Genomic DNA, 20,861 nt, shown 5'->3' on the forward strand with positions numbered 1-20,861 from the left:
CTTATTACGCCGGTGCCTAGCTCCGTGGTCGGTTCGTATTCAAAGCTTGTTGATCCCCAGTTTCTCGGAAGTCGCGGTTGCATTTGTCGTCTTGTCAGGTTCGTTTCGTTGTGTATGTTTCTTCGCAGCGAGTAGTCACCATCATGTCTATCCGCCGCACGGGAACGAGAAGGGTGCCTCACGGCGCCCCTGGGGCTCCGAAGCCCAAGACGACGTATCAGACGGTTCAGCAGGGCTTCAGGGAACTGTACAATCCTCAGAAGGAGACTGGGTCTGCCATTGATGTTGAGTATGTCTCGATCTTCTCAAGTTATGAGTTGTGGTGGTATCTCAAGAGTCTAATACAACCGATAGTGTTGTCTTTGTGCCTGGATTAGGTGCCCATCCGGAGGACAGCTGGAAGTCGGAAGCCGGTTTCAACTGGGCAACCGGAATCTATGAGGGTGTCACGAAAAACTCGTCTGAATCTACCAGCAAAAAGGATGGTCTGGCGAGGGACTTCCCCAAGGCTCGCATACTTTTGTACCAGTATGAATCAGCATGGGTTGGGGATCTCAAAGTCAAGACTTTCTTGAGAGACATTGCCAAATCAATGTTGGAAGGGCTGCAAGCGAATCGTGAAGTAGGTTGATCGTGCTGAAGTCTGAATCGCGAGCTTGATCTAATTTGAGATTTAGAAAATAAGAGATCGCCCCATTGTCTTTATCGGACACAGCATGGGAGGTCTGGTTATTGCCAAGGTAAGAACCCGGCTACAATTGAATTGATGAAGTGAGTCGAGGCTTACGGAATGTCAAGGCTATCACACTTGCAGCAGAAACATACAGGGAAATCTTCCCAAGGCTGTTTGAGTGCATCGCTGGATGCGCCTTCTTTGGAACGCCGTTCGGCGGTGCTCAAGTTGCCGCCATCGCCTCCATGCTGGGTAGTATCGGCGAACAACTTGGGTACACCAAGTCGTCGGCGTTGGTAGATATGATGAAGCCCGGAGACGAGAGCTTGAACGAGCTCCGAGGCGACTTGCTGCGGTTAGCTGCCAAAATGAGCCCGCACGTCCAGCTCTTTTGCTTCTACGAGAATCACCCAACGGACTTTACTCAAGCAAAGCTAGGCCCAACCATGTCGAAAATCGCAAAGACGGTCGTTCCCAAGAAGCTGCAAGACTTTGTGTCCAGAGAGTCGGCGACATTACCTGGAATCCAGGAAATGGGTCTTGCCGCCAACCATCGAGATCTTGTAAAGTTTAGCGACTTCAAGGACCCCCGGTACCAACTCGTCAGAGAGCCGCTTAAGAGACTCATTCATGGCGCCAACCTGGTCGCCAAAAACAGACTCAACTCAACCCGTGGAATCGAGCCAGAGGTTGTCAACAATGTCATGGAGTTGCTGAACGGCGGTCAAGTCTCGAAGAAGCGCAAAATGCTTGCGCCTCAGTTCCCACCATCGATCTGGATTCCCAAGGCGGAGGCATACTTGGAGTGGTTGAAAGAGGACCACGAAGCGGGGAGCGCGACACAAAAGCACAGAGGACAGGCACTGTACGTCCGCGGTCCAGAGGGAAGAGGAAAGACGCGAGCGACTATGGCGGCCCTCCAGGACATCGACAACATCATCTCAGCCGACGAAAAGGTGAACCACGGGCGAGGAGCCGCCCTCGTTGCGTACTTCTTCTGCGACCCGTCTTCGGACTTTTTGACTGCTGAGGACTTGCTGAAGTCGCTGGTGCGGCAGCTCATCGGCCAGCAAGCCACCTTGTCTGTGTACGCGAAGCACTTTGTGAAGAAGAAGGGCGAAGATTCATCAAAAACTTCGGCGAATCTCACAGTGGAGAACCTGTGGCAGACTCTTCAGGATATTCTCACAGACGAGTTTATCGGTCGCAGAGTCTACTTCGTCATCAACAACTTGCACGTTCTGCCTGAAGATGCCGAGTCAACTGTCAAGTTGATGCGGTTCCTCAACGCCGAGCTGCAAGAACTCAAGACAGAGGACGACAAGAGAGTGCCTACCAGATGGTTTCTCACAAGCCGGGAAGTCCATCACGTGGAAGACTCGTTGAAGGTGGACGGAATCCAACTCATCGATCTCGAGGATGACAAGTACTGCGACCAGGTTCAGCGGGAGCTGCGCAAGGCGGCACAGGAGAAGGTGCAAAAACTCGGCGAGGACAAGAATTACAACAAGGCGCTCACATACTATGCGAGCAGTCTAATTGGTAAGAGGGCATCCAACAGTCAATGGATCAAGCTTTCCTGCATGCAGCTTGCGGAGCTCCCTAAAGCAGAAAGTGATCTCAAGATTAGACACATGCTTGAGGGTATGCCTCAGGAGCTCAAGGCTCTCTTGGACGCTGCGTGGGCGCAAATCTTTCAATCTAACGAAAAGGAGACCGACAAGATAAAGGAGCTGCTGCGGACACTCGTTTTGACGTTTGAAGAGCCTACCGAGGATGAGCTTGTTGTTTTGGCGGGCTTTCCTGCCACAGAATCAGGAAAGGCCGAGCTTCAAGATTTGGTGAAGAAGTGCAGGCCGTTGTTGACGGTGACGAGAAGCGGCAAGTCTGAAAATACCATTGGCTTCATGGACAGGGTCGTCAAAGAACATCTCCTGGAAAAGGAGACGTCCAGAAAGACGCTTGGCATGTCGAATGACGAAAACAAGTGGCAGCAAGGCATCATTGCGCTCCGGTGCTTGGCTCACATCAAGGAAGCGTTCAACTTTCCTGAGGAAGTGAAGCCTGTTGTTGAGGAGGCTCAGGAGGAAAACGAAGAGGCAGAGACCCAGTCTGCCAAGGACGAGGACGAGGAGAGTGAAGCATCCGAAGCAGATGGGGAGGAGAGCGCCGCTACTGAGTCTGAGCAACACGATTCGGCTAGCGACACGGACTGGGACGACGATGAATCCACCTACGGCTATCAAGACGACGAGGCCGAAGAGGCGAGAATACTGGCCGAGAAGGTGCTACCCTACCCCATCAAGCACTGGCTGCACCACGCCAGCAGAGCTACACTGGAGATCGCGGAGGATCTCAGCGAGGATGAGTTTTGGAAGAAGCCGGAGTCTTTGATTAGGTACCGGTGGCTCGTCGTCTACATGTCCATGACGAAAGTGCTCGATGGCTTTGAAGCCAAGGAGTTGACTGCTTTGCATATCGCCGCTGCGGTCGGATTCAAGCAGCTTGTCTCCGCGCTCATCCAGAACGGCCATGAGCACGAGATCAACAAGAGGGACAATCTCGTCAATACCCCTGTAAGGCTACATTCTATCCAATCTTGAGCCACTGCCAGCTCGGAAATTTTGGCTAGTTACTAACATTCGTGGCAGCTTCATTTCGCCGCATACATAGGCAGACCAAACATCGTGGACGAGCTTCTCAAAAGAGGCGCCAGTATCGACGATGGTATCGATATTGGCGAGCAGACTCCGCTACACATGGCGGCATTTGCTGGCCACGTCAAAGTCATGGAAAAGCTCATCAAGAGGGGCGCAAATGCCAACGCCATCGCCAGTGATGTCGGCCCAGTCATGAATGCCGCCATTTCTTCCGGTAGTCCAGATGCCGTCAAGCTACTTGTCGAGAAGCAGGTTTCGCTAGCCGTCGAGGACGAGAACATTGACTCGCCTCTGGCGTTGGCTGGTCTCCACGCAGACCTGTCCATGTTTGAATATCTCACGCAAACCTACGCTGACAAGCTTCCGGCCAAAGAGTTTGACAAGGCCTTCATCAAGGCTGCCGTTTCTGGCAGGGTGGACGTGTTCAACAAGTTACTGACTTACTCTCACCCCCAAGAGTGCTTCCAGGCTGCGCTGAAGGTGGCGGCAGAGGAGGAGAACTGGGACATTGTCATGATACTTCTGGAGCAGCGCAGAGGTCTCGACTGCAACGATCTCTTCCTTAGTGCGGCAACTACGGCGGAGCATCAAGACAAAGTCTTGGAGGCTGTCTGGAAATATACCAACGGGAACATCAGACCGGAGATTCTCAATGAGAGTCTATATGAGGCTACTGATCTCGAGAAGGAGTCTACAGTCAGGTTGCTGATTGATGACTTCAAAGTCAATCCTAACGCCACTGGAGAATAGTAAGCAACCTAACCTACTACATCGTTGTGGAGGACCAGACTAACAACGTTCAGTTATGGAACCGCCTTGACTGCCGCAGCATATGATGGCACCCTCGCCATCGTCAAATTGCTCCTGGACAGAGGTGCTGATGTTGACGCACCAAACGGGTGGGCTATCCAGGCCGCTGCTGCGGAGGGCCATTACGACGTGGTCAAAGAGCTTCTCAACCGAGGTGCCGACGTCAATGATCTTACCACAAACGAGAACTTCCCACAAGGAACGGCTCTACAGGTCGCTTGCGAATCGGGTAAGGTGGAAATTGTCACACTCCTGCTTGAGCGTGGTGCCAACCCCGACCTCGGCACTGGAGAAGATACCTGCCCGATCATCGCCGCTGCCATGAAAGGAGAACAGGCGATTCTCGAGCTCCTTGTCAAAGCCAAGGCCGAAGTCAACGTCTTTGGAGGCTGGGACAATTCGACAGTCTTGATCAACGCCGTCATCAACCTTCCAGTCGAGTCACTGCGCGTTCTTGTGGATGCGGGTGCCGACGTCAACCTGGCTGACCAAGAGGCCGACACACCCTTAATTGTTGCCGCTCGGGAAGGAGACGCGGACAGCGTGAGGTTCCTCTTGGATAATGGCGCCGACATCTTCCACGTCAACGAGGACAACGAAAACGCCCTTCAATCAGCCATACAGTACGGAGACGACGAAGACTGTACAGCAGTGCTCGTGGAACGTGTCTCGGAACTCATGGCGGCTTTGAGCAAGGCCATGAAGAATGGCAATACGGCCGTGACTGAAGTGATCCGCAGCGCTGCTATTGCACACCAGGGTCTCAATTACGACGACGACGAAGATGCGAAGTCGACACAGAGTCAAGATGACAAGCAGCCAACGGGCTCCGAGGACAGAGGCGATGTCTTCGACGAAGACAATGACAAGTGCAGCGACGAAGACACCCCTCGGACGGAGTCATTCCCCAACAGCGCCAAGAGAGTCGACAACGCAGCGTCCGAGGAAAGCGCTTATCGGCCCGTGAGAGAACTATCCGAGGAGCTCGAGGCCGCCCTCGTCACCCAGGTCTCGTTACTTCAAAATTTTACCTCCCCACCGCCCCGGCCAGAAAAGGTACCGGAGCGAGAGCAACCCGTGGAGATGCCGCCAACGACGATTGCGGAACTGCCCTCCCAGCGCAGATACTCCCAGCAAATGCAGCTGGAGGAGCAGTTGGGCCACTACGAATTCGACCAGCTCACCCGTATGGACTCCTACTCGAAGCCCGCCTTTGTCAAGCAGCCGACGCTGCAGTGGGCCACGCAAGCCGAGAGCCTGCCCGCCAGCGAACCGCTCCTCTCGCCCGGCCAGGCCCCGATCCGACGGAAGCCGGCGCCCAACACGACGACGTTCGGCGCATCATACACCCAGAACGCCTCACCCGCGCCGTCAAATGTGTCAAACAGCCAATTCTCACCACCGGCGCCCTCGGCCACGCTCCGTAGAGCGAGTATGGACCAGCGCTCCTCGTACCAGAACTCCACCTCGTATCCGGGAGCGCCTACGTACCAGGGAGGAGCGGGATACGCCGCCAGCCAGACGCACCTCGCTTCTTCTTCACAGCCCCCGCCGGCCGCATCCGCGACCAACCTTGGCCGGATGTCGGTGGACTACCACGCCCCGTACGACCCGTCGTCGTTTGACAGACCGACGCACAGCCCGGGGACAACGCCGCCGCAGAAGACGCAGCCGTTCCCGGATCTGCCGTTCCAGCCGCCGGGTGCATGGCAGAATAGCCCTCCTCTTGCGGGTAGTCAACAGCAGCAGTCTTATTTTGGCCCGATGAGTGGATCGCCGCCTCAGCAGCAGCAACAGCAACAGGAGTGGGTTGGTCAGGATGGAAGGTGAGTTTTCTCTCAATACTAAACCCCATCGGCTACGATGGCAAAGCTAATGTTTTGCGTAGTAGGCCTGATATGAAATCCCATCGCTCCTCTTTCTTGGGGATGAAGAACACATTGGATAAGGCGAAGCAGTTTAGCACGGGCATCATGAACCGGAGACCGTCAGGATTTTGAGTGGCATGATGCAGTTGTGGGGATAATGCGATGGAGTGATGTTGTTTAAAATTCGCAAGGAGCTAATGATACCATAATGAAAGTCTTAATATGATCGTCAGAGTATTATTCGCGAAATCCGGCGTAGAAGATGATTCAGTACGTTCCAGTTGACCTAGCCGCAAAATTCAAGAAGTATTGACATAGAAGAGACAATTTGATCGATTAGAACTGGCTGTTGATGATCACAGTATAACAGATCACAAACTAAATTTGATGAACATGCATTTAATCCACCCTAGTATAAAAATAAAATAATAATTGATGCTTTTGTATCATCTAGCTACCTAAAACTAACTAGCTTTCCTGACGAATCCAGATGCTTAGAATATTGATTGTTCTTACGACGTATCCTTGAATCGACTTATACTCATGGTTGTGGCGTTAGCAATCGAAGGACCCACATGCGTGGCTTGATGGTTGGATGTGGCTGGAGCTTGATCCAAAAATTTCCGGGGACAATTCCCAACTGGCCATCTTAGCAGAGCGCGATCAATCCCAGGAAAACCAGCGTTGTCCTCTGGCCAATGTAAACGGAACCACGCCCAACATGGCAGCAACAGGGCAAGCATTCCGACTCTGCGTCCGCAGCAGTCGTCGGATACCATCGACGCCGCGCATCGCCGCAGCCCGCACAACGACGACGGCGACGACGACCCAGAGACGAGCATTTACCGCCAGCACCACGCAACAGGCACGGAAAGAACGCGAAGAAATCTATGAAGATCCGTACGACCGCAAGCGCGAGACCGTCGAGGAGCTGGTGGCGCGCCTCAAGCCCGAGGAGGTGAAGAAGCTCGAGAGGCTCCAGAAGCAAGACCCCGAGTTCCAGTCCATGTCAGTGGCCGAGTCCTTGAAGGCGCGGATTGCGAAGCAGGGGCCGCTCCCGCCGTTGAGATCGACGAAGTCGCCGAGGCAGCAGGTACAAAGGAATTCGTTCTGGTACGATGACGATGACCCGACGGCGCCGATAGATCCCGCGTTGGAGGAGTTTGAGGAGGACGACATCACGCCCATGGCGCACGGGAAGCTGGATGAGATTCGCGAGTACAGACATTACCACCGCATCATGGCGTGGGAGATGCCGCTACTGTCCAGTACGTTGCAATTCCCATTTCTGCCCCTCCTTTTAGCTCCTCAGAACCCCCCTTTACACTCCCTCTCCCTCTGGACAAAACGAACGATGTGCTGACTACGGATCCAAACAGAGCTCGCCAAGCCTTTCGAACCGCCCAAAGAGGACGAGGTGTTGCGCTTCCGGTACACTTCGTACATGGGCGAGCACCACCCGGCGGAGAAGAAGGTGGTTGTGCAGTTCTCGCCGGCCGACCTGGGGCTCACCGACGTGCAGGCGGACAAGCTCCGCAAGCTTGTCGGGCCGCGGTACAACCCTGAGACGGACGTGGTCAAGATGAGCTCGGAGAAGTACGAGCATCAGGCACAGAACAAGCGCTACCTCTCCAACTTGGTGGACGACCTGATTGCCAGCGCCAAGGTAAGCATTTGTCTTCACGATTTCACATGCATATATGTCCCCGATACACACGCTTGCCAAGTCTAGTTTTGTTACGAGAACCCAAAACTAACAATGGAAAACTCTACAACAGGACCCCAAGGATGATTTCAAGGACATCCCCCTCGACACACGGCACCACGTCTTCAAGAACAAGCCCAAGTTTCCCAAGGAGTGGCGCATGAACGAGGAGCGCCGCAAGGAGCTCGACGATTTCCGCCTGCGGGCGCTCGAGATCGACGCCGGCAAGCTGGAGGAAGGCCAGGTCATCGACGGCACGGAGAAGATTGAGCAGTTCCTCGCGGCGCCGCCGCCCGAGACGGAGGGCAAGGTGGCCGAGATGGTGGCTGTCCGGGGCCGGGGCGGTAACAAGCAAAAGGGTCTCGGCCGTCGGTAGAGGGTTAGATCGTACTTGCACCATCACCCAATACCACTGCTCGGCTTGAGTGCCGCAGCCTCGGCGTGCCTCTTGTCCAATATCTGTTTTATCAGACTTGGTCGGGGGCGAACCAGAAACCTTGTGTATGACTAGGCGGCGTGGTCCCGTTCATGGGACTTTGGCCTGCCCTTGTAACATCTCCATGTATACATCCGTGCCAGATCGGAATTATAGAAATTCAAGAAACAACGGTGGCTTGCGTTTAGATGCCCGTATCAATGTTATATGATGTGACAAGTCAAGGCTTTCTCGTTGGCAGCGGCTTGGTTGGAGGATAATGCTGGCTGATGGGAAGAGCTTGTCAAATATGGGCGGTAACCACGAATTGCTGACGCCATCCTCTCATCATTTCCATTGTGCCATAAGCTTATACGACTAGAAGCTTGTACTGACGACCGAAAAGTTTGAGGGTTACAGTCCTTTGTTTGGCACACCTATTCTCGTCTGATTAATAAACAAATCGGCCGCCGTCAATGACATTCAAATATGCATATTTCGTTAAACAGCAATCCGGGATGGAACCCACCCGCTTTCCGCGGCCATGACTATTTTGCCCAATCGAGCTTTAGAGAAACAATGGGGTTAAATCATATTCATTGAGACCAAAAAGGGGGACCTGACCTAAACATGAGTTAGGAAAATAGACGCGCCTTTTCGAGGACAGGGATTGCTTGCGTCTACCTTAGTCAGCCGTATTGATGGAGACGTCTTGAGTGATGATGCCTCGGCAACTTTTTTCTAATTTATTCCTCTTATGTCCTGCTCACCAATTTTTGCAGGCACGGCAGGCTGGGACCAGATCGTGCAGGTGCAAATGGGCAGGGGGTGGCGCCCTGTACCTATGTGGGGAAGAAACGGAGCACCGGGATTGGCGAGCGGCGGCGCCGTCTTGGGTGATCCCGTCTTAACCAAGTTAGCCTGGCACGACCTGGCTAGAGCTCCCAAGCTTTTTTTGCCTCGGACTTTAGCTAAGGAAACCTCAAAGCTCAAGCATGCGCTCGTCAATCTTGTTAAGTGTTATCTGACATGGACCGTGAGGATGGACGGTTCACCTGAAGCTATTAGTCTCTTCAAAAGACAGCTCGTTGATTCTCTAGTTTGGGGCATGGAACAAACTAGAGAAGAACGAAGAGCTTCCACGACCACGATAGCAATAGTTACTTATGGAAAAGATAGAGCGTTGGCAGATGGACCACAACGCAGGACATGGACAGGACGGGACGGTGTCCCCGTCGCAGCCCGCTCCGTCGGGACATCTATGCCTCCTTTCCCTGTCCGTCCTATTATGCGGCGCCATTCGCTACGGATCTGTCGTAGTACTCTCTACCTGACCTTTAGTAAGGTATACCATGAAGGGGAAAGGAAGGATAGCAGTGCTGCTGGGTGCCGTTCACATGCGTCTAGCGCACCGCACCGTTCCCGTAGCTTCCCTGCCCGCGCCTTCTTGGGGAAACGAGTTCGTTTCCAACGTGCAGTGCAGCGCATTTGCCTCCCTTCCCCCCTGCCTGCACTCACCAGCGTTCACCTTAAGGTATCCCGTCCCCTCTCTCTGCTGTACGGGTCAGACAAGTAATACATCACCACTCGCACTCGCATCATACAAGTCCCGCCATCAGCCATTGCACCCATAATACTGCAGATAGTTCATTTTCCGCGCCACCCACGGGATAACAATATTGCTGGCCACGTCCCAGAAGTGAGAAATTGACAATCAATAAAAGATTCAGCTTATCCCAAGGACCCGGTTGACCTTTTCCTACGTTCTCCTTAATAAGATACCTCGCCTGTTAGGCCATCTCATGCGCCGAGGTTTCTAAGCCCGGAAGTCCCTACCCGCACATTCAAGGTGCCTCTCTACCTTGCTACACAGTACCTCACTTCGCGTACGAACTAAGGTACCTATCCATCACACCCACGCGACACGGAGGCCGAGCACAGGTGGAGCTCTGTCGCATCCATCACTTTTCCCCTACAAAGCTACCGACGCCCTCTGCATCGGCTTGGCTGCTGATATTTGCTACTCGGACTACATAAGTCGAGGCAACCCTTACAACTCTATCTACCACCACCAACACCACCTTCTCTTCTTTTCCGCGACCCCGAATCCCGACCATTGCCAACTTCCCCTCACGAATCTCTCCTCTCCCTAGGTCCGGTTCATCGCAACAAAGGAAGTCCAGGAAAGAAGCACCGTCCCTTACACACTGAAGAACCGCACATCTCAACGCCATCAAAATGTCGCTCGCAACCGACACAAAGATCGCCGAGTTCACTCACACCTCAACCGACGACATCTACCGCCTCACAGACACCATCCGCGCCACCTTCCGCTCTAACAAGACCAAGGATCTCAAGTACCGCACCCTCCAGCTCCGTAAGCTCTACTGGGCCATCAAGGACTACTCCCCACAGCTCTGCGATGCACTGCGGAAGGACCTGAGGAAGTGCAAGCACGAGGCCGTCCTCTCCGAGGTCGACTGGTGCGCCAATGACTGTCTCTACATGCTCAAGAACCTCAGCAAGTTCGCCGCCGAGGAGAAGTGCGAGGATGTGCCTCTCACCTACGCCGCCCTGAAGCCGCGCATCCGCAAGGAGCCCCTGGGCATGGTTCTCGTCATCGGCGCTTTCAACTTCCCCGTCCAGTTGACCCTTCTTCCCATCATCGGCGCCATCGCCGCCGGCTGCACCGCCGTCTTGAAGCCTTCCGAGAGCGCCCCAGCCACCGCCATGGTCCTGACCAAGATCTTCGAGGTTGCTCTTGACCCCAAGGCCTACACCGTCATCAACGGTGCTGTCCAGGAGACTCAGGCTCTTCTTGACGTCAAGTGGGACAAGATCATGTACACGGGCAGCACTGCCGTCGGTAAGATCATCTCCAAGAAGGCCGCTGAGACCCTCACGCCCGTCACCCTCGAATTGGGTGGTCTGAACCCGGCTTTCGTCACCAAGAACGCCAACGTCAAGCTCGCCGCTCGCCGTCTCATGTGGTCAAAGTGCCTCAACGCCGGCCAGGTCTGCATTTCTCAGAACTATATCCTGGCCGACCGTGCCATCGTCGAGCAACTCATCCAGGGCCTCAACGCTACTTACAAGGAGTTCTTCCCCAGCGGCGCCAAGAACAGCCCTGACTTCTCTCGTATTGTCAACAAGAAGTCTTTCCAACGCATCAAGAAGATGATTGACGAGACGAACGGAAAGATTGTCATGGGTGGTGGTTTGGACGAGGACCAGCTCTACATTGAGCCCACCGCCGTGCTGGTCGATTCCATGCTCGACTCCGTCATGAAGGATGAGTCTTTCGGCCCAGTTTTCGCCATCATGCCGTATGATACCCTCGACGACGCAATCAACATTGCGAACCAAGTATACAGGACGCCTCTGGCGCTCTTCGCTTTTGGCAATGATCAGGAGAGCAAGCGAAGTAAGCAAAGCCCATTGTTTTGTAGACAGGTGACCATACTAACTTGCTGCAAGTCCTCAACGAGGTGACTTCTGGCGGTGCCACCATCAACGACGGCTTCTTCCATGCCTCCATGTCGACTGTCCCCTTCGGCGGCGTCGGTGATTCCGGCACGGGCAACTACCGCGGTCGCGCGTCCTTCGACGCCTTCACCCACCGTCGCTCCGTCGCGCAGACTCCTTCGTGGCTGGAGAAATTCATCCGTGTTCGCTACATGCCGTACTCCCCCAAGGAGCTCAAGCGCCTTCAAGGCATGACAAATGACAAGCCCGACTTTGACCGCAATGGTATTCAGGCCCGCGGGGTGGGTTACTGGGTCAAGTTGGTCTTGGGGCTCGGCGCGAAAGGTGCTACAGGTGCGTTGTTGAGATGGGTCTTGGCCCTGGTAAGTATGTACACCCTAACCCAGCGAAGGCGTTCTTAGGACTTTGATCGGATGAAGTTATGGGTTGCAAGAATGAGTTTCAAACACAAAGAGCGTTTATCACACTTCACCTCCGCTGTTTCGTCTCTCTGGTACCCAAACACACTTTCCCAAGTGCGATTGTCACTGTGTTTTTTTCTTACCAAAAAAGAACCACAACCTCATCACAACACATGCCCTCGCGCACCTTTTTCCTTTGATTGTAAGTTTAGTCCCCCTTCAGATATGACCTGCCTTGGAGAGATACTGGGGGACACGCGAGAAAAAAGTTTCGACTTGTCGTTGGACACACTCGCTTGGAGTGAAGGGACTCATGTTGCTGGGATGAAAATAGGGGGTGTGAATGTAAGGCTTAGAGAAGCCTTGGTACTATCCCCCATCTCAGACGCAGTCTGTATGGTACTGTGCTATATACCATTTCCTATACGTTATGCGATAGTAATGTAAAGAAGGCAAAAAGCATGCCTTTGACGTTCGTTAAATATTGGCATTGTTCGTGATAAGAGATTTGAGATCCTGCGTCATCAAATGAAATCAATATGTATGGCTATCAAGGTCATTTCTTTCGTTTCACGTTGCATACTATTTTTTTGCAAATTCTAAGATGACCTACAGAAAAAAGGAGAGAACCCTTCATCGATCACGAATTGAACCCAAAGCGAAGCAAAGATCAAGGGTTGTGGAGGAAGACGAATTCACCGGCCACCTCCTAAACCCCTCAACAACTTGCCTCCTAAACTTCCGAGTTTCGACAAAATAGAAGTGTGCCCTGACCAATTCCCATAAAATCACCTCGCAGTCCCAACAGGAACACCCCAAGACCCCTTCGCCAACTCAACAGGCACATTCATCTCCAACCTATCATCGTCATCTCTCATCACCACCGACGCCAGCGCGCGGGGTGGTTTGGTGAGTGCAGGTGACGGGTCCGGGTCAAAGTAGCCCGGCCTAGCGTCCGACCTGTCTCTCTTCCTCCTTCTTCTCTTCTGCTGTCTCTGACTACCTCCCAGGAAGGTCGAGGAGACGATGGATGAGAGCGTACTTGATCTAGAGAGACTGTGCAGCTGGGAAGGGGTCCTAGTTTGGCGTCTCTCTTTCCCGCCTGATGATGTCGTCTCCAACGTAGAAGGTTTCCCAGAATCGTGGGCTAGAATCCCCGTCATCTGCTTTTCCTTGCCTTGCTCCCTAGTCTTGGGAATAACCAGCCCCTCATCGACATCGTCACCACCACCAACCGCAACATCCAGATTACCCTGCTGCATAGCCGCACTCCTCTTCCTACTGCGGCGACTCGGCTCATCCTCGGTATTCGACACGGCGGCCAGCGCCGCGGACGCAAGGCCCCGATCTCTGGCGAGCCATCGCGCGTCCCGGTGCGCCTTGTAGGTTCTGAAGCCGGCTTGTGCCGTGGTGTCTCCGTCGACGAAGCGTTCGAGGAAGAGTTGGACGCGGTCGCGGAGGCGGATGAAGATGCGGGCGGGGGTCGCTCGCGGTCCTTGGTGCTGATGTTGTCGTGGGCATGGTTGGTGAGGTGCGGTGGTCATTGTTTGTACTTTGAGTCGGTGATGGCGTTAAGTCTCGAGTCTGTAAAGGGGTGATTTACTTTTCGACATAAGAGTATGATCGTGGGTAAGGTTGGAAGACGCTGATCTGTCTTGTCCTCCGCGAAGCCTCGATTTTCTCGATCTCGGATCTCGTCCACCGTTCCGCGATCCCCCTGAATGATAGAACCTATAGGCAAATGAAATCTGAGTAAAAACGGCCCGGCTGTACCACTCACACCTGTCCATGTCCCACTTCCGCCCGCGGGAACCAGAGAAGAAGACTGACGATTCCACAAAAGAGAAACAAAAAGAAGAGGCTTGCCGTTTTTCATTCTATATGTGTGGTCTGGTTGGTAGTACAATAATCCCACCATCCGCTCTCCTCCCGCCCCCCTCAATCCCACGTCTGTCATGTCGACAATCGGGAGAGAGAGGTGGTTCAAAAACCGCGGCAAATCAAATACCCCGAAGCTGCGTATTATCCTGCTCGTCCATCTTGCGGTACCGCTCCGCCAGCACCTCCTTGACGCTTTTGGTCAACCCGCTCGGCTTCTCGTACCGCTGGTGCAGCGCCTTCTGTACCGGCGTCGTCGCGGGCGCCACCGCGCCGTCGGCCTTGATGCTGACCTTGTCCTCGGCCACGCCCACCGCCTGCTTCGCCGCCACGAGCACCGCCTCCCCTTGCTGCCGTCCTTTGTCCACCACGTCGCCGACGACGGCCTTGACCTCGGCGGCCTTGCTGTCGACAACCTTCTTGGCCTCGGCGGCTTTCGCGTCGAGGAGCTTCTTCGCCTCGGCGGCCTTGGCGCGCGCAGCCTCCTCGGCAGCGAGGCTCTTTTCCCTCGCGCGCTCCCACGCGCTGCGCGCCTCCTTCTTGACCTCCGCGCCGGTCGCCTCCGCAGCGGCAGCGCCCTTGGCCGAAGCCTCCTTGGCCAGCGGGACGGCGCTCTTCTCGACGGCCTGCTCCGCCTCGCCGGCCTTTTCAATGGTGCCGCCCCAGAAGCGCGCGGCGCCGCTCTCGAGACCCTCGCGCACCTCGCCCCAGTCGGTGCGCTGCGCCCAGCGAACGGCGTTCTCTACCTCGCGGTTCCAACGGTCTTTGGCAGAGGTGAGGAGCGTCTCGCGGTCCTTGACGGCCTGTTCGGCGCGGGTCAGGGGCGGAGGGATGCGGATTTGGGGCTCGAGGAGGGAGGAGAGGACGTGGTGTTGGGTGCGGAGGGTGTGGGACTGGCTTTCGCGGTTGCGTTGGTGGGCGAGGACTGTGAGGTAGGCTACGCCTAGGGTTACGGTCACACCGCCGGTCTGTTTGATGAGGTATGATAGTTAGCTATACGATATGCTAATAGTGCGTGTATAAAATCTCCGTCATAGGTTTCTGGAGTGCAAGAGAAAGAATGAGAGAGAAAGAGAGGATGAGGGAGTGTAGCGTACGAATCCAGTGGTGAAGCCCATGATGGCTGATGATCCAGTCCAAATGCGACGGGCGCAATTGAAGACTGGGATTTGATATTATAGTTCCTCTCCGTAGATTATATTCGGCTTCAAGGTTTCATGATGCAATTGGAGCAAGCACGTCGTAGGAAGTCGAATCGAATTGGCGTTGTCGCTTGTCACTGAATTGACCTCCGAGAAGCGGGACGGGCAGCTTCGGTGCGGAATGACGTTAATTAATCGGGCTTGCGAGCGGGCGAGCGACTTTCAGCCTCCCCGGGTGGATTTCGGCGACGGGCAGGGGTCAAGGTACCTTAGCACCTGGCGGCAGGAACACTGAACTACAGTCCCCGCCTAATTGTCCCTCTAAGCCAACCAGAGGCTCCGAACCACCCTACGCCAAAAATTTGGGAGACGACAGCCGACGGATTGCAACGAGCGACTCCAGAGGCTATCAGCACGGCTTTTTTGACGATCCAATTCGATTCGATAGGCCCAAACTGCTCCGAAGTCCACCGCCCTGTTCACCACGCAGAGCAGCCGTTCCTCTGCAGCCTACGGACGAAAACGAAACGAAACAAAACGGGTTGCTCCCGCCGACTTCTCTCCCTCAATTGAGACGACTTCAACACATTCACAGCAGCCATGGCGGGAGGTCTCACCAAGTACAGGCATCTGAGCCGCAACTCGTCGGCACGACAGGCCCTGCTTCGCGGCCTCGTCACCTCCCTCGTCGCCCACGAGCACATTCACACCACCTTTGCTAAGGCCAAGGAGGCCCAGCGCCTCGCTGAGAAGCTCATCACCTACGCGAAGCGCGACAACGAGGAGACGAGGCGGAAAGCTCAGGCGATTCTCTACGTGAGTTGGACAAACACCCCTGGTGGTCTCGGCAGCTCTTCAAGATGGAAGAAGCTACTAGTCCCCAAACAGAGACGAGGTTCGAAAAGAACGAACCGAAACTGACAAAAGGATATAACGTTAGACACCCCACGACCTCCTCCCCAAGCTCTTCGGCGAGCTCCGCACACGCTACTCCGAGCGCCCGGGAGGCTACACGCGCGTGCTGCGCACCGAGCCCCGGAGCACCTACGACCAGGCGCCTTCTGCGATCCTCGAGCTCGTCGACGGGCCCCGCGATGTGCGCTTCATGATGACGGCCAAGGCCGTCGCCCACGACAAGGACTCCGGCCACCGCAGCACCGACCTGACCAAGAAGAACGTCGCCAAGGTGACGAGGTACCGCAAGGACGGCAAGACGGCGTTCGACGACATGGTGGCCAGCTTCAGGCTTCTCACGGCCCGGTCGGATGCGAAGGCGGCGAAGAAGGAGGAGTTGTTGGAAGGGGCCAAGGTCAAGGCTAAGAAGGTGAAGGCCGCCAAGAAGGCGTAAAGCCGAGTGGAGGCTTTTGTTTTGATGCAATGCCAGTCGGTATAGGAGGTCTGTCGTCTGCTGGATAGGGGCAAAAATTTTGCTCAAAAGCAGAGAGGACGATGTGGCGTGAGAAGAAAATGTAACTGATAAGAATGGTGTATTATCAAGAGGGAAATACCTGGCCAGTCTATAGATTACTGTCGTGTAGGGTATACATGTATACTACGGAAGCTCCAAAAAGACAACTTTTTAACTTCTGCCATAATATGGCAGCAAAACACATCCATCTTGCCCCCTTCTCCTTGTTCTTACACAAAATCAAAGGTATCGCCCTTCTCCTGGATCATCTTGCCTACGCGCTGCGTGCCGACCACGCGTTCCAGCTTCATGACATCGTACTTTGAGAACATGATGCGCACGGTACCTTGTCCAGGCTCGATTCTCATATCCTGCTCGCTGCGCGCGAGGTAGTCTCCCGCGATCTCGCGGTAAAAGATTGGGTTGTCGGGCAGGCCGTACATGATGACGCGCTGGACGCCGCGGATCGGCGTCCGCCGAAAGTGGTGCGCTCGCTCCGTGTAGAGGAGCACCTTGTGCCGGCCCGTCATGAAGTGGGAGCGGGCGCGAGAGGCCTCGGGGACGTCGGCGTACTCGGAGATTGTGCCAAAGGAAAGGGCGGCGACGGCCGGGTTGGCGGAGAAGTAGTTGCGCACGCGGACGAAGTCGAGGTACGAGGGGATGAAGATGAGGGTGCCCGAGGTGTCCCTCGCGCGCTTGATGAGGGAGGGGAGGATGGCCGAGACGAAGTAGTCGAAGCGCGCGTCGGGCTCCTTTTCGAGGGAGCGGCACTCGAAGCGGGAAAAGGTCTGGCGGGCCTTGATGCCTAGCTGCGTGAGGACGCCCGGGTAGTCGGCCTGGAAGCGGACCTTGCCGGCCCAATTGTGGCACTGCGTGCGGAAGAGCTCGGTGAGCTCGGGCGTGTTGAAACCGGAGAGGACGATGGTTTGGCGGAAATATTTCGCCTGGTCGTCAAGGTACCAGCTGCGCACGCGGCCAAAGTCGCAGCCGTGGGCGTCCTTTGGCTGGAGGTTCATGTGCTCGAAAATGTACTCGACGTGCTCCCAGTTCTGCATGAGCTGGGCGTCAGCCTGGTCAACGACGACCATCTCAATGGAGCTGAGAAAGTCGTAGTCCATCTTCTTCTTGTCTTCGTCAGAGCCGATGGCCATGCGCAGGCCCAGGGGACTGGCAAGCAGGATGTCTGAGTTGTAGAACTGTGAAAAGTACTTGACGGTCTTGCGCGTGAACTTCATACCGATCCGGAACATGTCGTCGTCGTTGCCCTCGAAAAGGTCGCGGAAGTCGGCCGGCTTGTCGTCTCCGAATTTGACGTCCTCGTCAGTGTACGCATCGTCGAAGCGCTTTCTGTTTTCCCGCTGGTCCGGCGCGCAGATGTCCTCGATTGTGTTTGCAATCGTTAGGCAGGATTGTCTTGTTGGCAGTAGGAATAGGATTTTGGGGCGCGTGAAGCCCTGGTCTCTGAGCTCGAGATCGGCATTCTCTTCTCTCGAGAGTTTGTAGTTGTTCTTGATGACTCTGTCTCGGGTCCTGTTTGTATGTAAGCATTTGAAATTCAAGGCAAGTCACGTCCAGGTAGGTCCCTTACTTGAAGACGTGATTGACGGCGTGTAAGCATACAAGCTGCCGTAAGCCGTTGGAGTTCTGAATGTTTCGGTTATCATACAACACGTCGTTGTAATTGAATATCGTCGGAGCAATCGCTCGTTGCAGCGTATCGAGTGAGCCAATCTTCTTCGAGGCGATCTCCCGCAATTTTTGCTTGAGCTTGAGGCTATCCAAGCCGGAGATCGGTGATGGGATCGTCGGGGCGTCCGTTCCTTCCGCTTGAGGGTATGTCACCACAGCCTTTGAAACCTTGGACATTGTTCGCTTGAAAGTCCAGTCATTCTTCTGGATCGCCTTGACTCTCTTCGCCGTCACAGCTTCGTCAGGGGTAGCGAAGTGGCTGTCGAACGGATCTGAGGCATCGACGTCGTCTTCATCGTCGCTCTGCTCCGCTTCCTCTTCCAAATCAGCCATTGGGTCTTCAGCCTCCTCGACCCTGTCAACATCTTTGTCCTCCTCCTCGGCCTCATCGCCATCAGATTCAGACTCGGATCCAGATCCAGCTTCAGACTCAGACTCGGACTCGGACTCGGCCTTGGCGGTCGCTTCTGGTCTGCCGCTCTCGAGCTTCCGTCTTTTGGCACTTGGCTCTGAAGACTCCTTAAATCCTTGGAGGAGCGCCATATAAGGCCGTGTGTTTTGAGGCTGCTCATCTACATCCTCATCATCAGACATGGAGACATCAGAATCCTCCTCTGCCTCTGAGTCTCCCTCTTCTTGGGACTCATCATCTGAAGTCCTGACAGTGTTAGATTATCATAAATTTTCATAAAATGTTCGGGAAGGTTAAACATACTCTTTTTCTTCCAGACGTGCAGTATCGAATCTTCTGCCTCCTCTTCCTCTACCTCGGCCTCTCGCACCTCCTCTCCCTCTTGTGCCTCCTCTTGCACCTCCTCTGCCACCACCACGGGCACCGCCTCTGCTTCCTCCCCGGAATCCGGCCCGACCTCTACCTCTTGGGCCCATTATATCTTACTTTCTGTCAGTGCAAGTTCTGAGTAAACACAGACAGCAATGTATGAGCTTTCAAAAGAAAAAAATAGATTAAAAAGTGTTGTTCACCGAAGCAAAACTCATTCACTTGGTCGACGGAAAAAAAGTTATAAGTCGGCCATATCAGCCTTGCAGAAAATCCCACACTAGGTAGTCACTAGCCACAGCGGGGCACTTCCGCCACAGAGACCGTTATCGTGTCTTATCTTAGCGCGCACAACCCAGTAGGGGCCAACCACAAATCGCAAAATCGGCAAACCGCCCACTAGGAGAAAGCGAAAGAGTTCGACGATTTTTTGAAGCGACCTATCGCGAAAAAACGCTCCGACCAGAGACCCCAAACCCACTCTTCAATTTTTGGCCCGCGCATCACCACCAACCCGAAACCCGCCCTCCCCCTCCCCTCCTCTTCTCGATATCTCCTCCTCAACCGCAGGTCTCCCCCTTCGAAAGAACCTCGACGACCCGAGATCCAACCTGCCCAGCATGGCTGTCGCCGAAACCGAGAAGTTCCTCCACCTGTCGCGGCCCATCGCGCCGGCCACGATTGGCATCCCAGGCAACATTGCCCCGCTCACCGTCAACATCCAGCCCCAGGTACGACACATCTTGCTACGCTGCAGGACCTGATATCATTACCCGAGACATGTCATAGACCTTAACAAGGCCATGACATATATACACATTCATCATTAATACAGCTTACCCCCCGTGGGGAACCCCAATTACTCGTCGCTAACCCCACCTACTCCTTCCAGGCCATCCTCTCCATTCTCGACCATGCCGTGCGAAGAGACATCCGCGATACGCAATCAACCCGCGTTATCGGCGCCCTCGTTGGTGTCCGCTCCGAAGATGGCACCGAGGTCGAAGTGCGCTCCTGCTTCGCCATCCCCCACACCGAGAACGAGGACCAGGTCGAGGTGGACGTCGACTACCAGAAGAACATGCTCGCCCTCACCCTCAAGGCCAACCCGCGCGAGTCCCTGTTGGGCTGGTACACCACCACCCACGAGCTCAACTCCTTCTCCGCCCTGATCCAGAACTTCTTCGCCTCCCCCGAGACCGGCACCTTCCCCCACCCCGCCGTCCACCTCACCATCAGCACCGACCCGACCTCCGACATTGAGGCCCGATGCTACATCTCCGCCCCCGTCGCCGTCAACGCCGAGCGCGCCGCCGAGAGCTGCCTCTTCATCCAGGTGCCCCACAAGCTCATGTACGGCGATGCCGAGCGCAGCGCCCTCGAGGCCATCTCCATGGCCAAGGACACCGAGGACCGCACCGCACCCGTCGTCTCCGACATTGAGGGCCTCGCCCGCTCCATCGAGTCCGGCGCCAACCTCATCGAGCGCGTCAGCGACTGGGTCAACGGTATCCTCGACGAGGACGAGGAGCCCAACCAGGCCCTCGGCCAGTACCTCATGAACGCCCTCTCCCTCGCGCCCAAGGTCGACCCCGAGCAGATTGAGCACGACTTCAACAACCACATCCAGGACGTCCTCATGGTCTCCTACCTGGCCAACACCATTCGCACCCAGATCGACCTGTCGCAACGGCTGGCTGTTGCCAACCTCACCGGCGGCGAGAAGGACGGCGAGGGCAAGACGACCGAGGGCGGCGAGAAGGGCGAGCAACAGCGGGGTGGTCAGCGTGGCGGCAAGCGCGGTGGACGCGGCGGCGGCCGTGGTGGTGGCGGCCAGAGGGGAGAGCCCAGGGAGCCCCGCGAGCCTCGCGAGCCGAGGGAACCTACCGAGTAAAGAAAAAAGGGGACAAGCTAATTTGTTTGAGAAAGAAAAGAAAAAGAGAGG

The 20,861-nt window shown here is 55.2% G+C and overlaps 8 protein-coding genes across 8 annotated transcripts; 5 read left to right on the top strand and 3 right to left on the bottom strand.

Annotated features, from left to right (window-relative positions):
- Positions 1 to 143: 143 nt before the first annotated feature.
- CCOS01_08775 (uncharacterized protein) lies at positions 144 to 6,143 on the top strand (the record flags this gene model as incomplete). Its single annotated transcript, XM_060456936.1, has 7 exons — positions 144 to 289; positions 355 to 622; positions 678 to 740; positions 799 to 3,249; positions 3,325 to 4,082; positions 4,137 to 5,969; positions 6,032 to 6,143. The coding sequence occupies 7 exons, from the start codon at positions 144 to 146 to the stop codon at positions 6,141 to 6,143; spliced, it is 5,631 nt and encodes a 1,876-aa protein (XP_060313210.1).
- Positions 6,144 to 6,732: 589 nt separating this feature from the next.
- CCOS01_08776 (uncharacterized protein) lies at positions 6,733 to 8,092 on the top strand (the record flags this gene model as incomplete). Its single annotated transcript, XM_060456937.1, has 3 exons — positions 6,733 to 7,279; positions 7,391 to 7,677; positions 7,790 to 8,092. The coding sequence occupies 3 exons, from the start codon at positions 6,733 to 6,735 to the stop codon at positions 8,090 to 8,092; spliced, it is 1,137 nt and encodes a 378-aa protein (XP_060313211.1).
- A 2,277-nt stretch (positions 8,093 to 10,369) lies between these two features.
- On the top strand, positions 10,370 to 12,034 carry CCOS01_08777 (aldehyde dehydrogenase; the record flags this gene model as incomplete). The annotated part of the gene is made up of 3 exons (XM_060456938.1): positions 10,370 to 11,555; positions 11,609 to 11,950; positions 12,009 to 12,034. 3 exons carry the CDS (start codon positions 10,370 to 10,372, stop codon positions 12,032 to 12,034), a joined length of 1,554 nt encoding a protein of 517 aa, XP_060313212.1.
- Positions 12,035 to 12,806: 772 nt separating this feature from the next.
- On the bottom strand, positions 12,807 to 13,562 carry CCOS01_08778 (uncharacterized protein; the record flags this gene model as incomplete). Its single annotated transcript, XM_060456939.1, has 1 exon — positions 12,807 to 13,562. The coding sequence occupies one exon, from the start codon at positions 13,560 to 13,562 to the stop codon at positions 12,807 to 12,809; it is 756 nt and encodes a 251-aa protein (XP_060313213.1).
- Positions 13,563 to 14,018: 456 nt separating this feature from the next.
- CCOS01_08779 (uncharacterized protein) lies at positions 14,019 to 15,014 on the bottom strand (the record flags this gene model as incomplete). Its single annotated transcript, XM_060456940.1, has 2 exons — positions 14,019 to 14,864; positions 14,994 to 15,014. The coding sequence occupies 2 exons, from the start codon at positions 15,012 to 15,014 to the stop codon at positions 14,019 to 14,021; spliced, it is 867 nt and encodes a 288-aa protein (XP_060313214.1).
- Positions 15,015 to 15,638: 624 nt separating this feature from the next.
- CCOS01_08780 (ribosomal protein L17) lies at positions 15,639 to 16,386 on the top strand (the record flags this gene model as incomplete). The annotated part of the gene is made up of 2 exons (XM_060456941.1): positions 15,639 to 15,854; positions 15,979 to 16,386. The coding sequence occupies 2 exons, from the start codon at positions 15,639 to 15,641 to the stop codon at positions 16,384 to 16,386; spliced, it is 624 nt and encodes a 207-aa protein (XP_060313215.1).
- A 290-nt stretch (positions 16,387 to 16,676) lies between these two features.
- Positions 16,677 to 19,023, bottom strand: CCOS01_08781 (uncharacterized protein; the record flags this gene model as incomplete). Its single annotated transcript, XM_060456942.1, has 4 exons — positions 16,677 to 17,976; positions 18,035 to 18,785; positions 18,851 to 18,952; positions 19,011 to 19,023. The coding sequence occupies 4 exons, from the start codon at positions 19,021 to 19,023 to the stop codon at positions 16,677 to 16,679; spliced, it is 2,166 nt and encodes a 721-aa protein (XP_060313216.1).
- A 513-nt stretch (positions 19,024 to 19,536) lies between these two features.
- CCOS01_08782 (Mov34/MPN/PAD-1 family protein) lies at positions 19,537 to 20,810 on the top strand (the record flags this gene model as incomplete). The annotated part of the gene is made up of 2 exons (XM_060456943.1): positions 19,537 to 19,647; positions 19,809 to 20,810. The coding sequence occupies 2 exons, from the start codon at positions 19,537 to 19,539 to the stop codon at positions 20,808 to 20,810; spliced, it is 1,113 nt and encodes a 370-aa protein (XP_060313217.1).
- Positions 20,811 to 20,861: the final 51 nt, after the last annotated feature.

Source organism: Colletotrichum costaricense (assembly GCF_030867565.1).
Source record: "Colletotrichum costaricense strain IMI 309622 chromosome Unknown Scaffold_8.1, whole genome shotgun sequence".
NCBI lineage: Eukaryota > Fungi > Ascomycota > Sordariomycetes > Glomerellales > Glomerellaceae > Colletotrichum > Colletotrichum costaricense.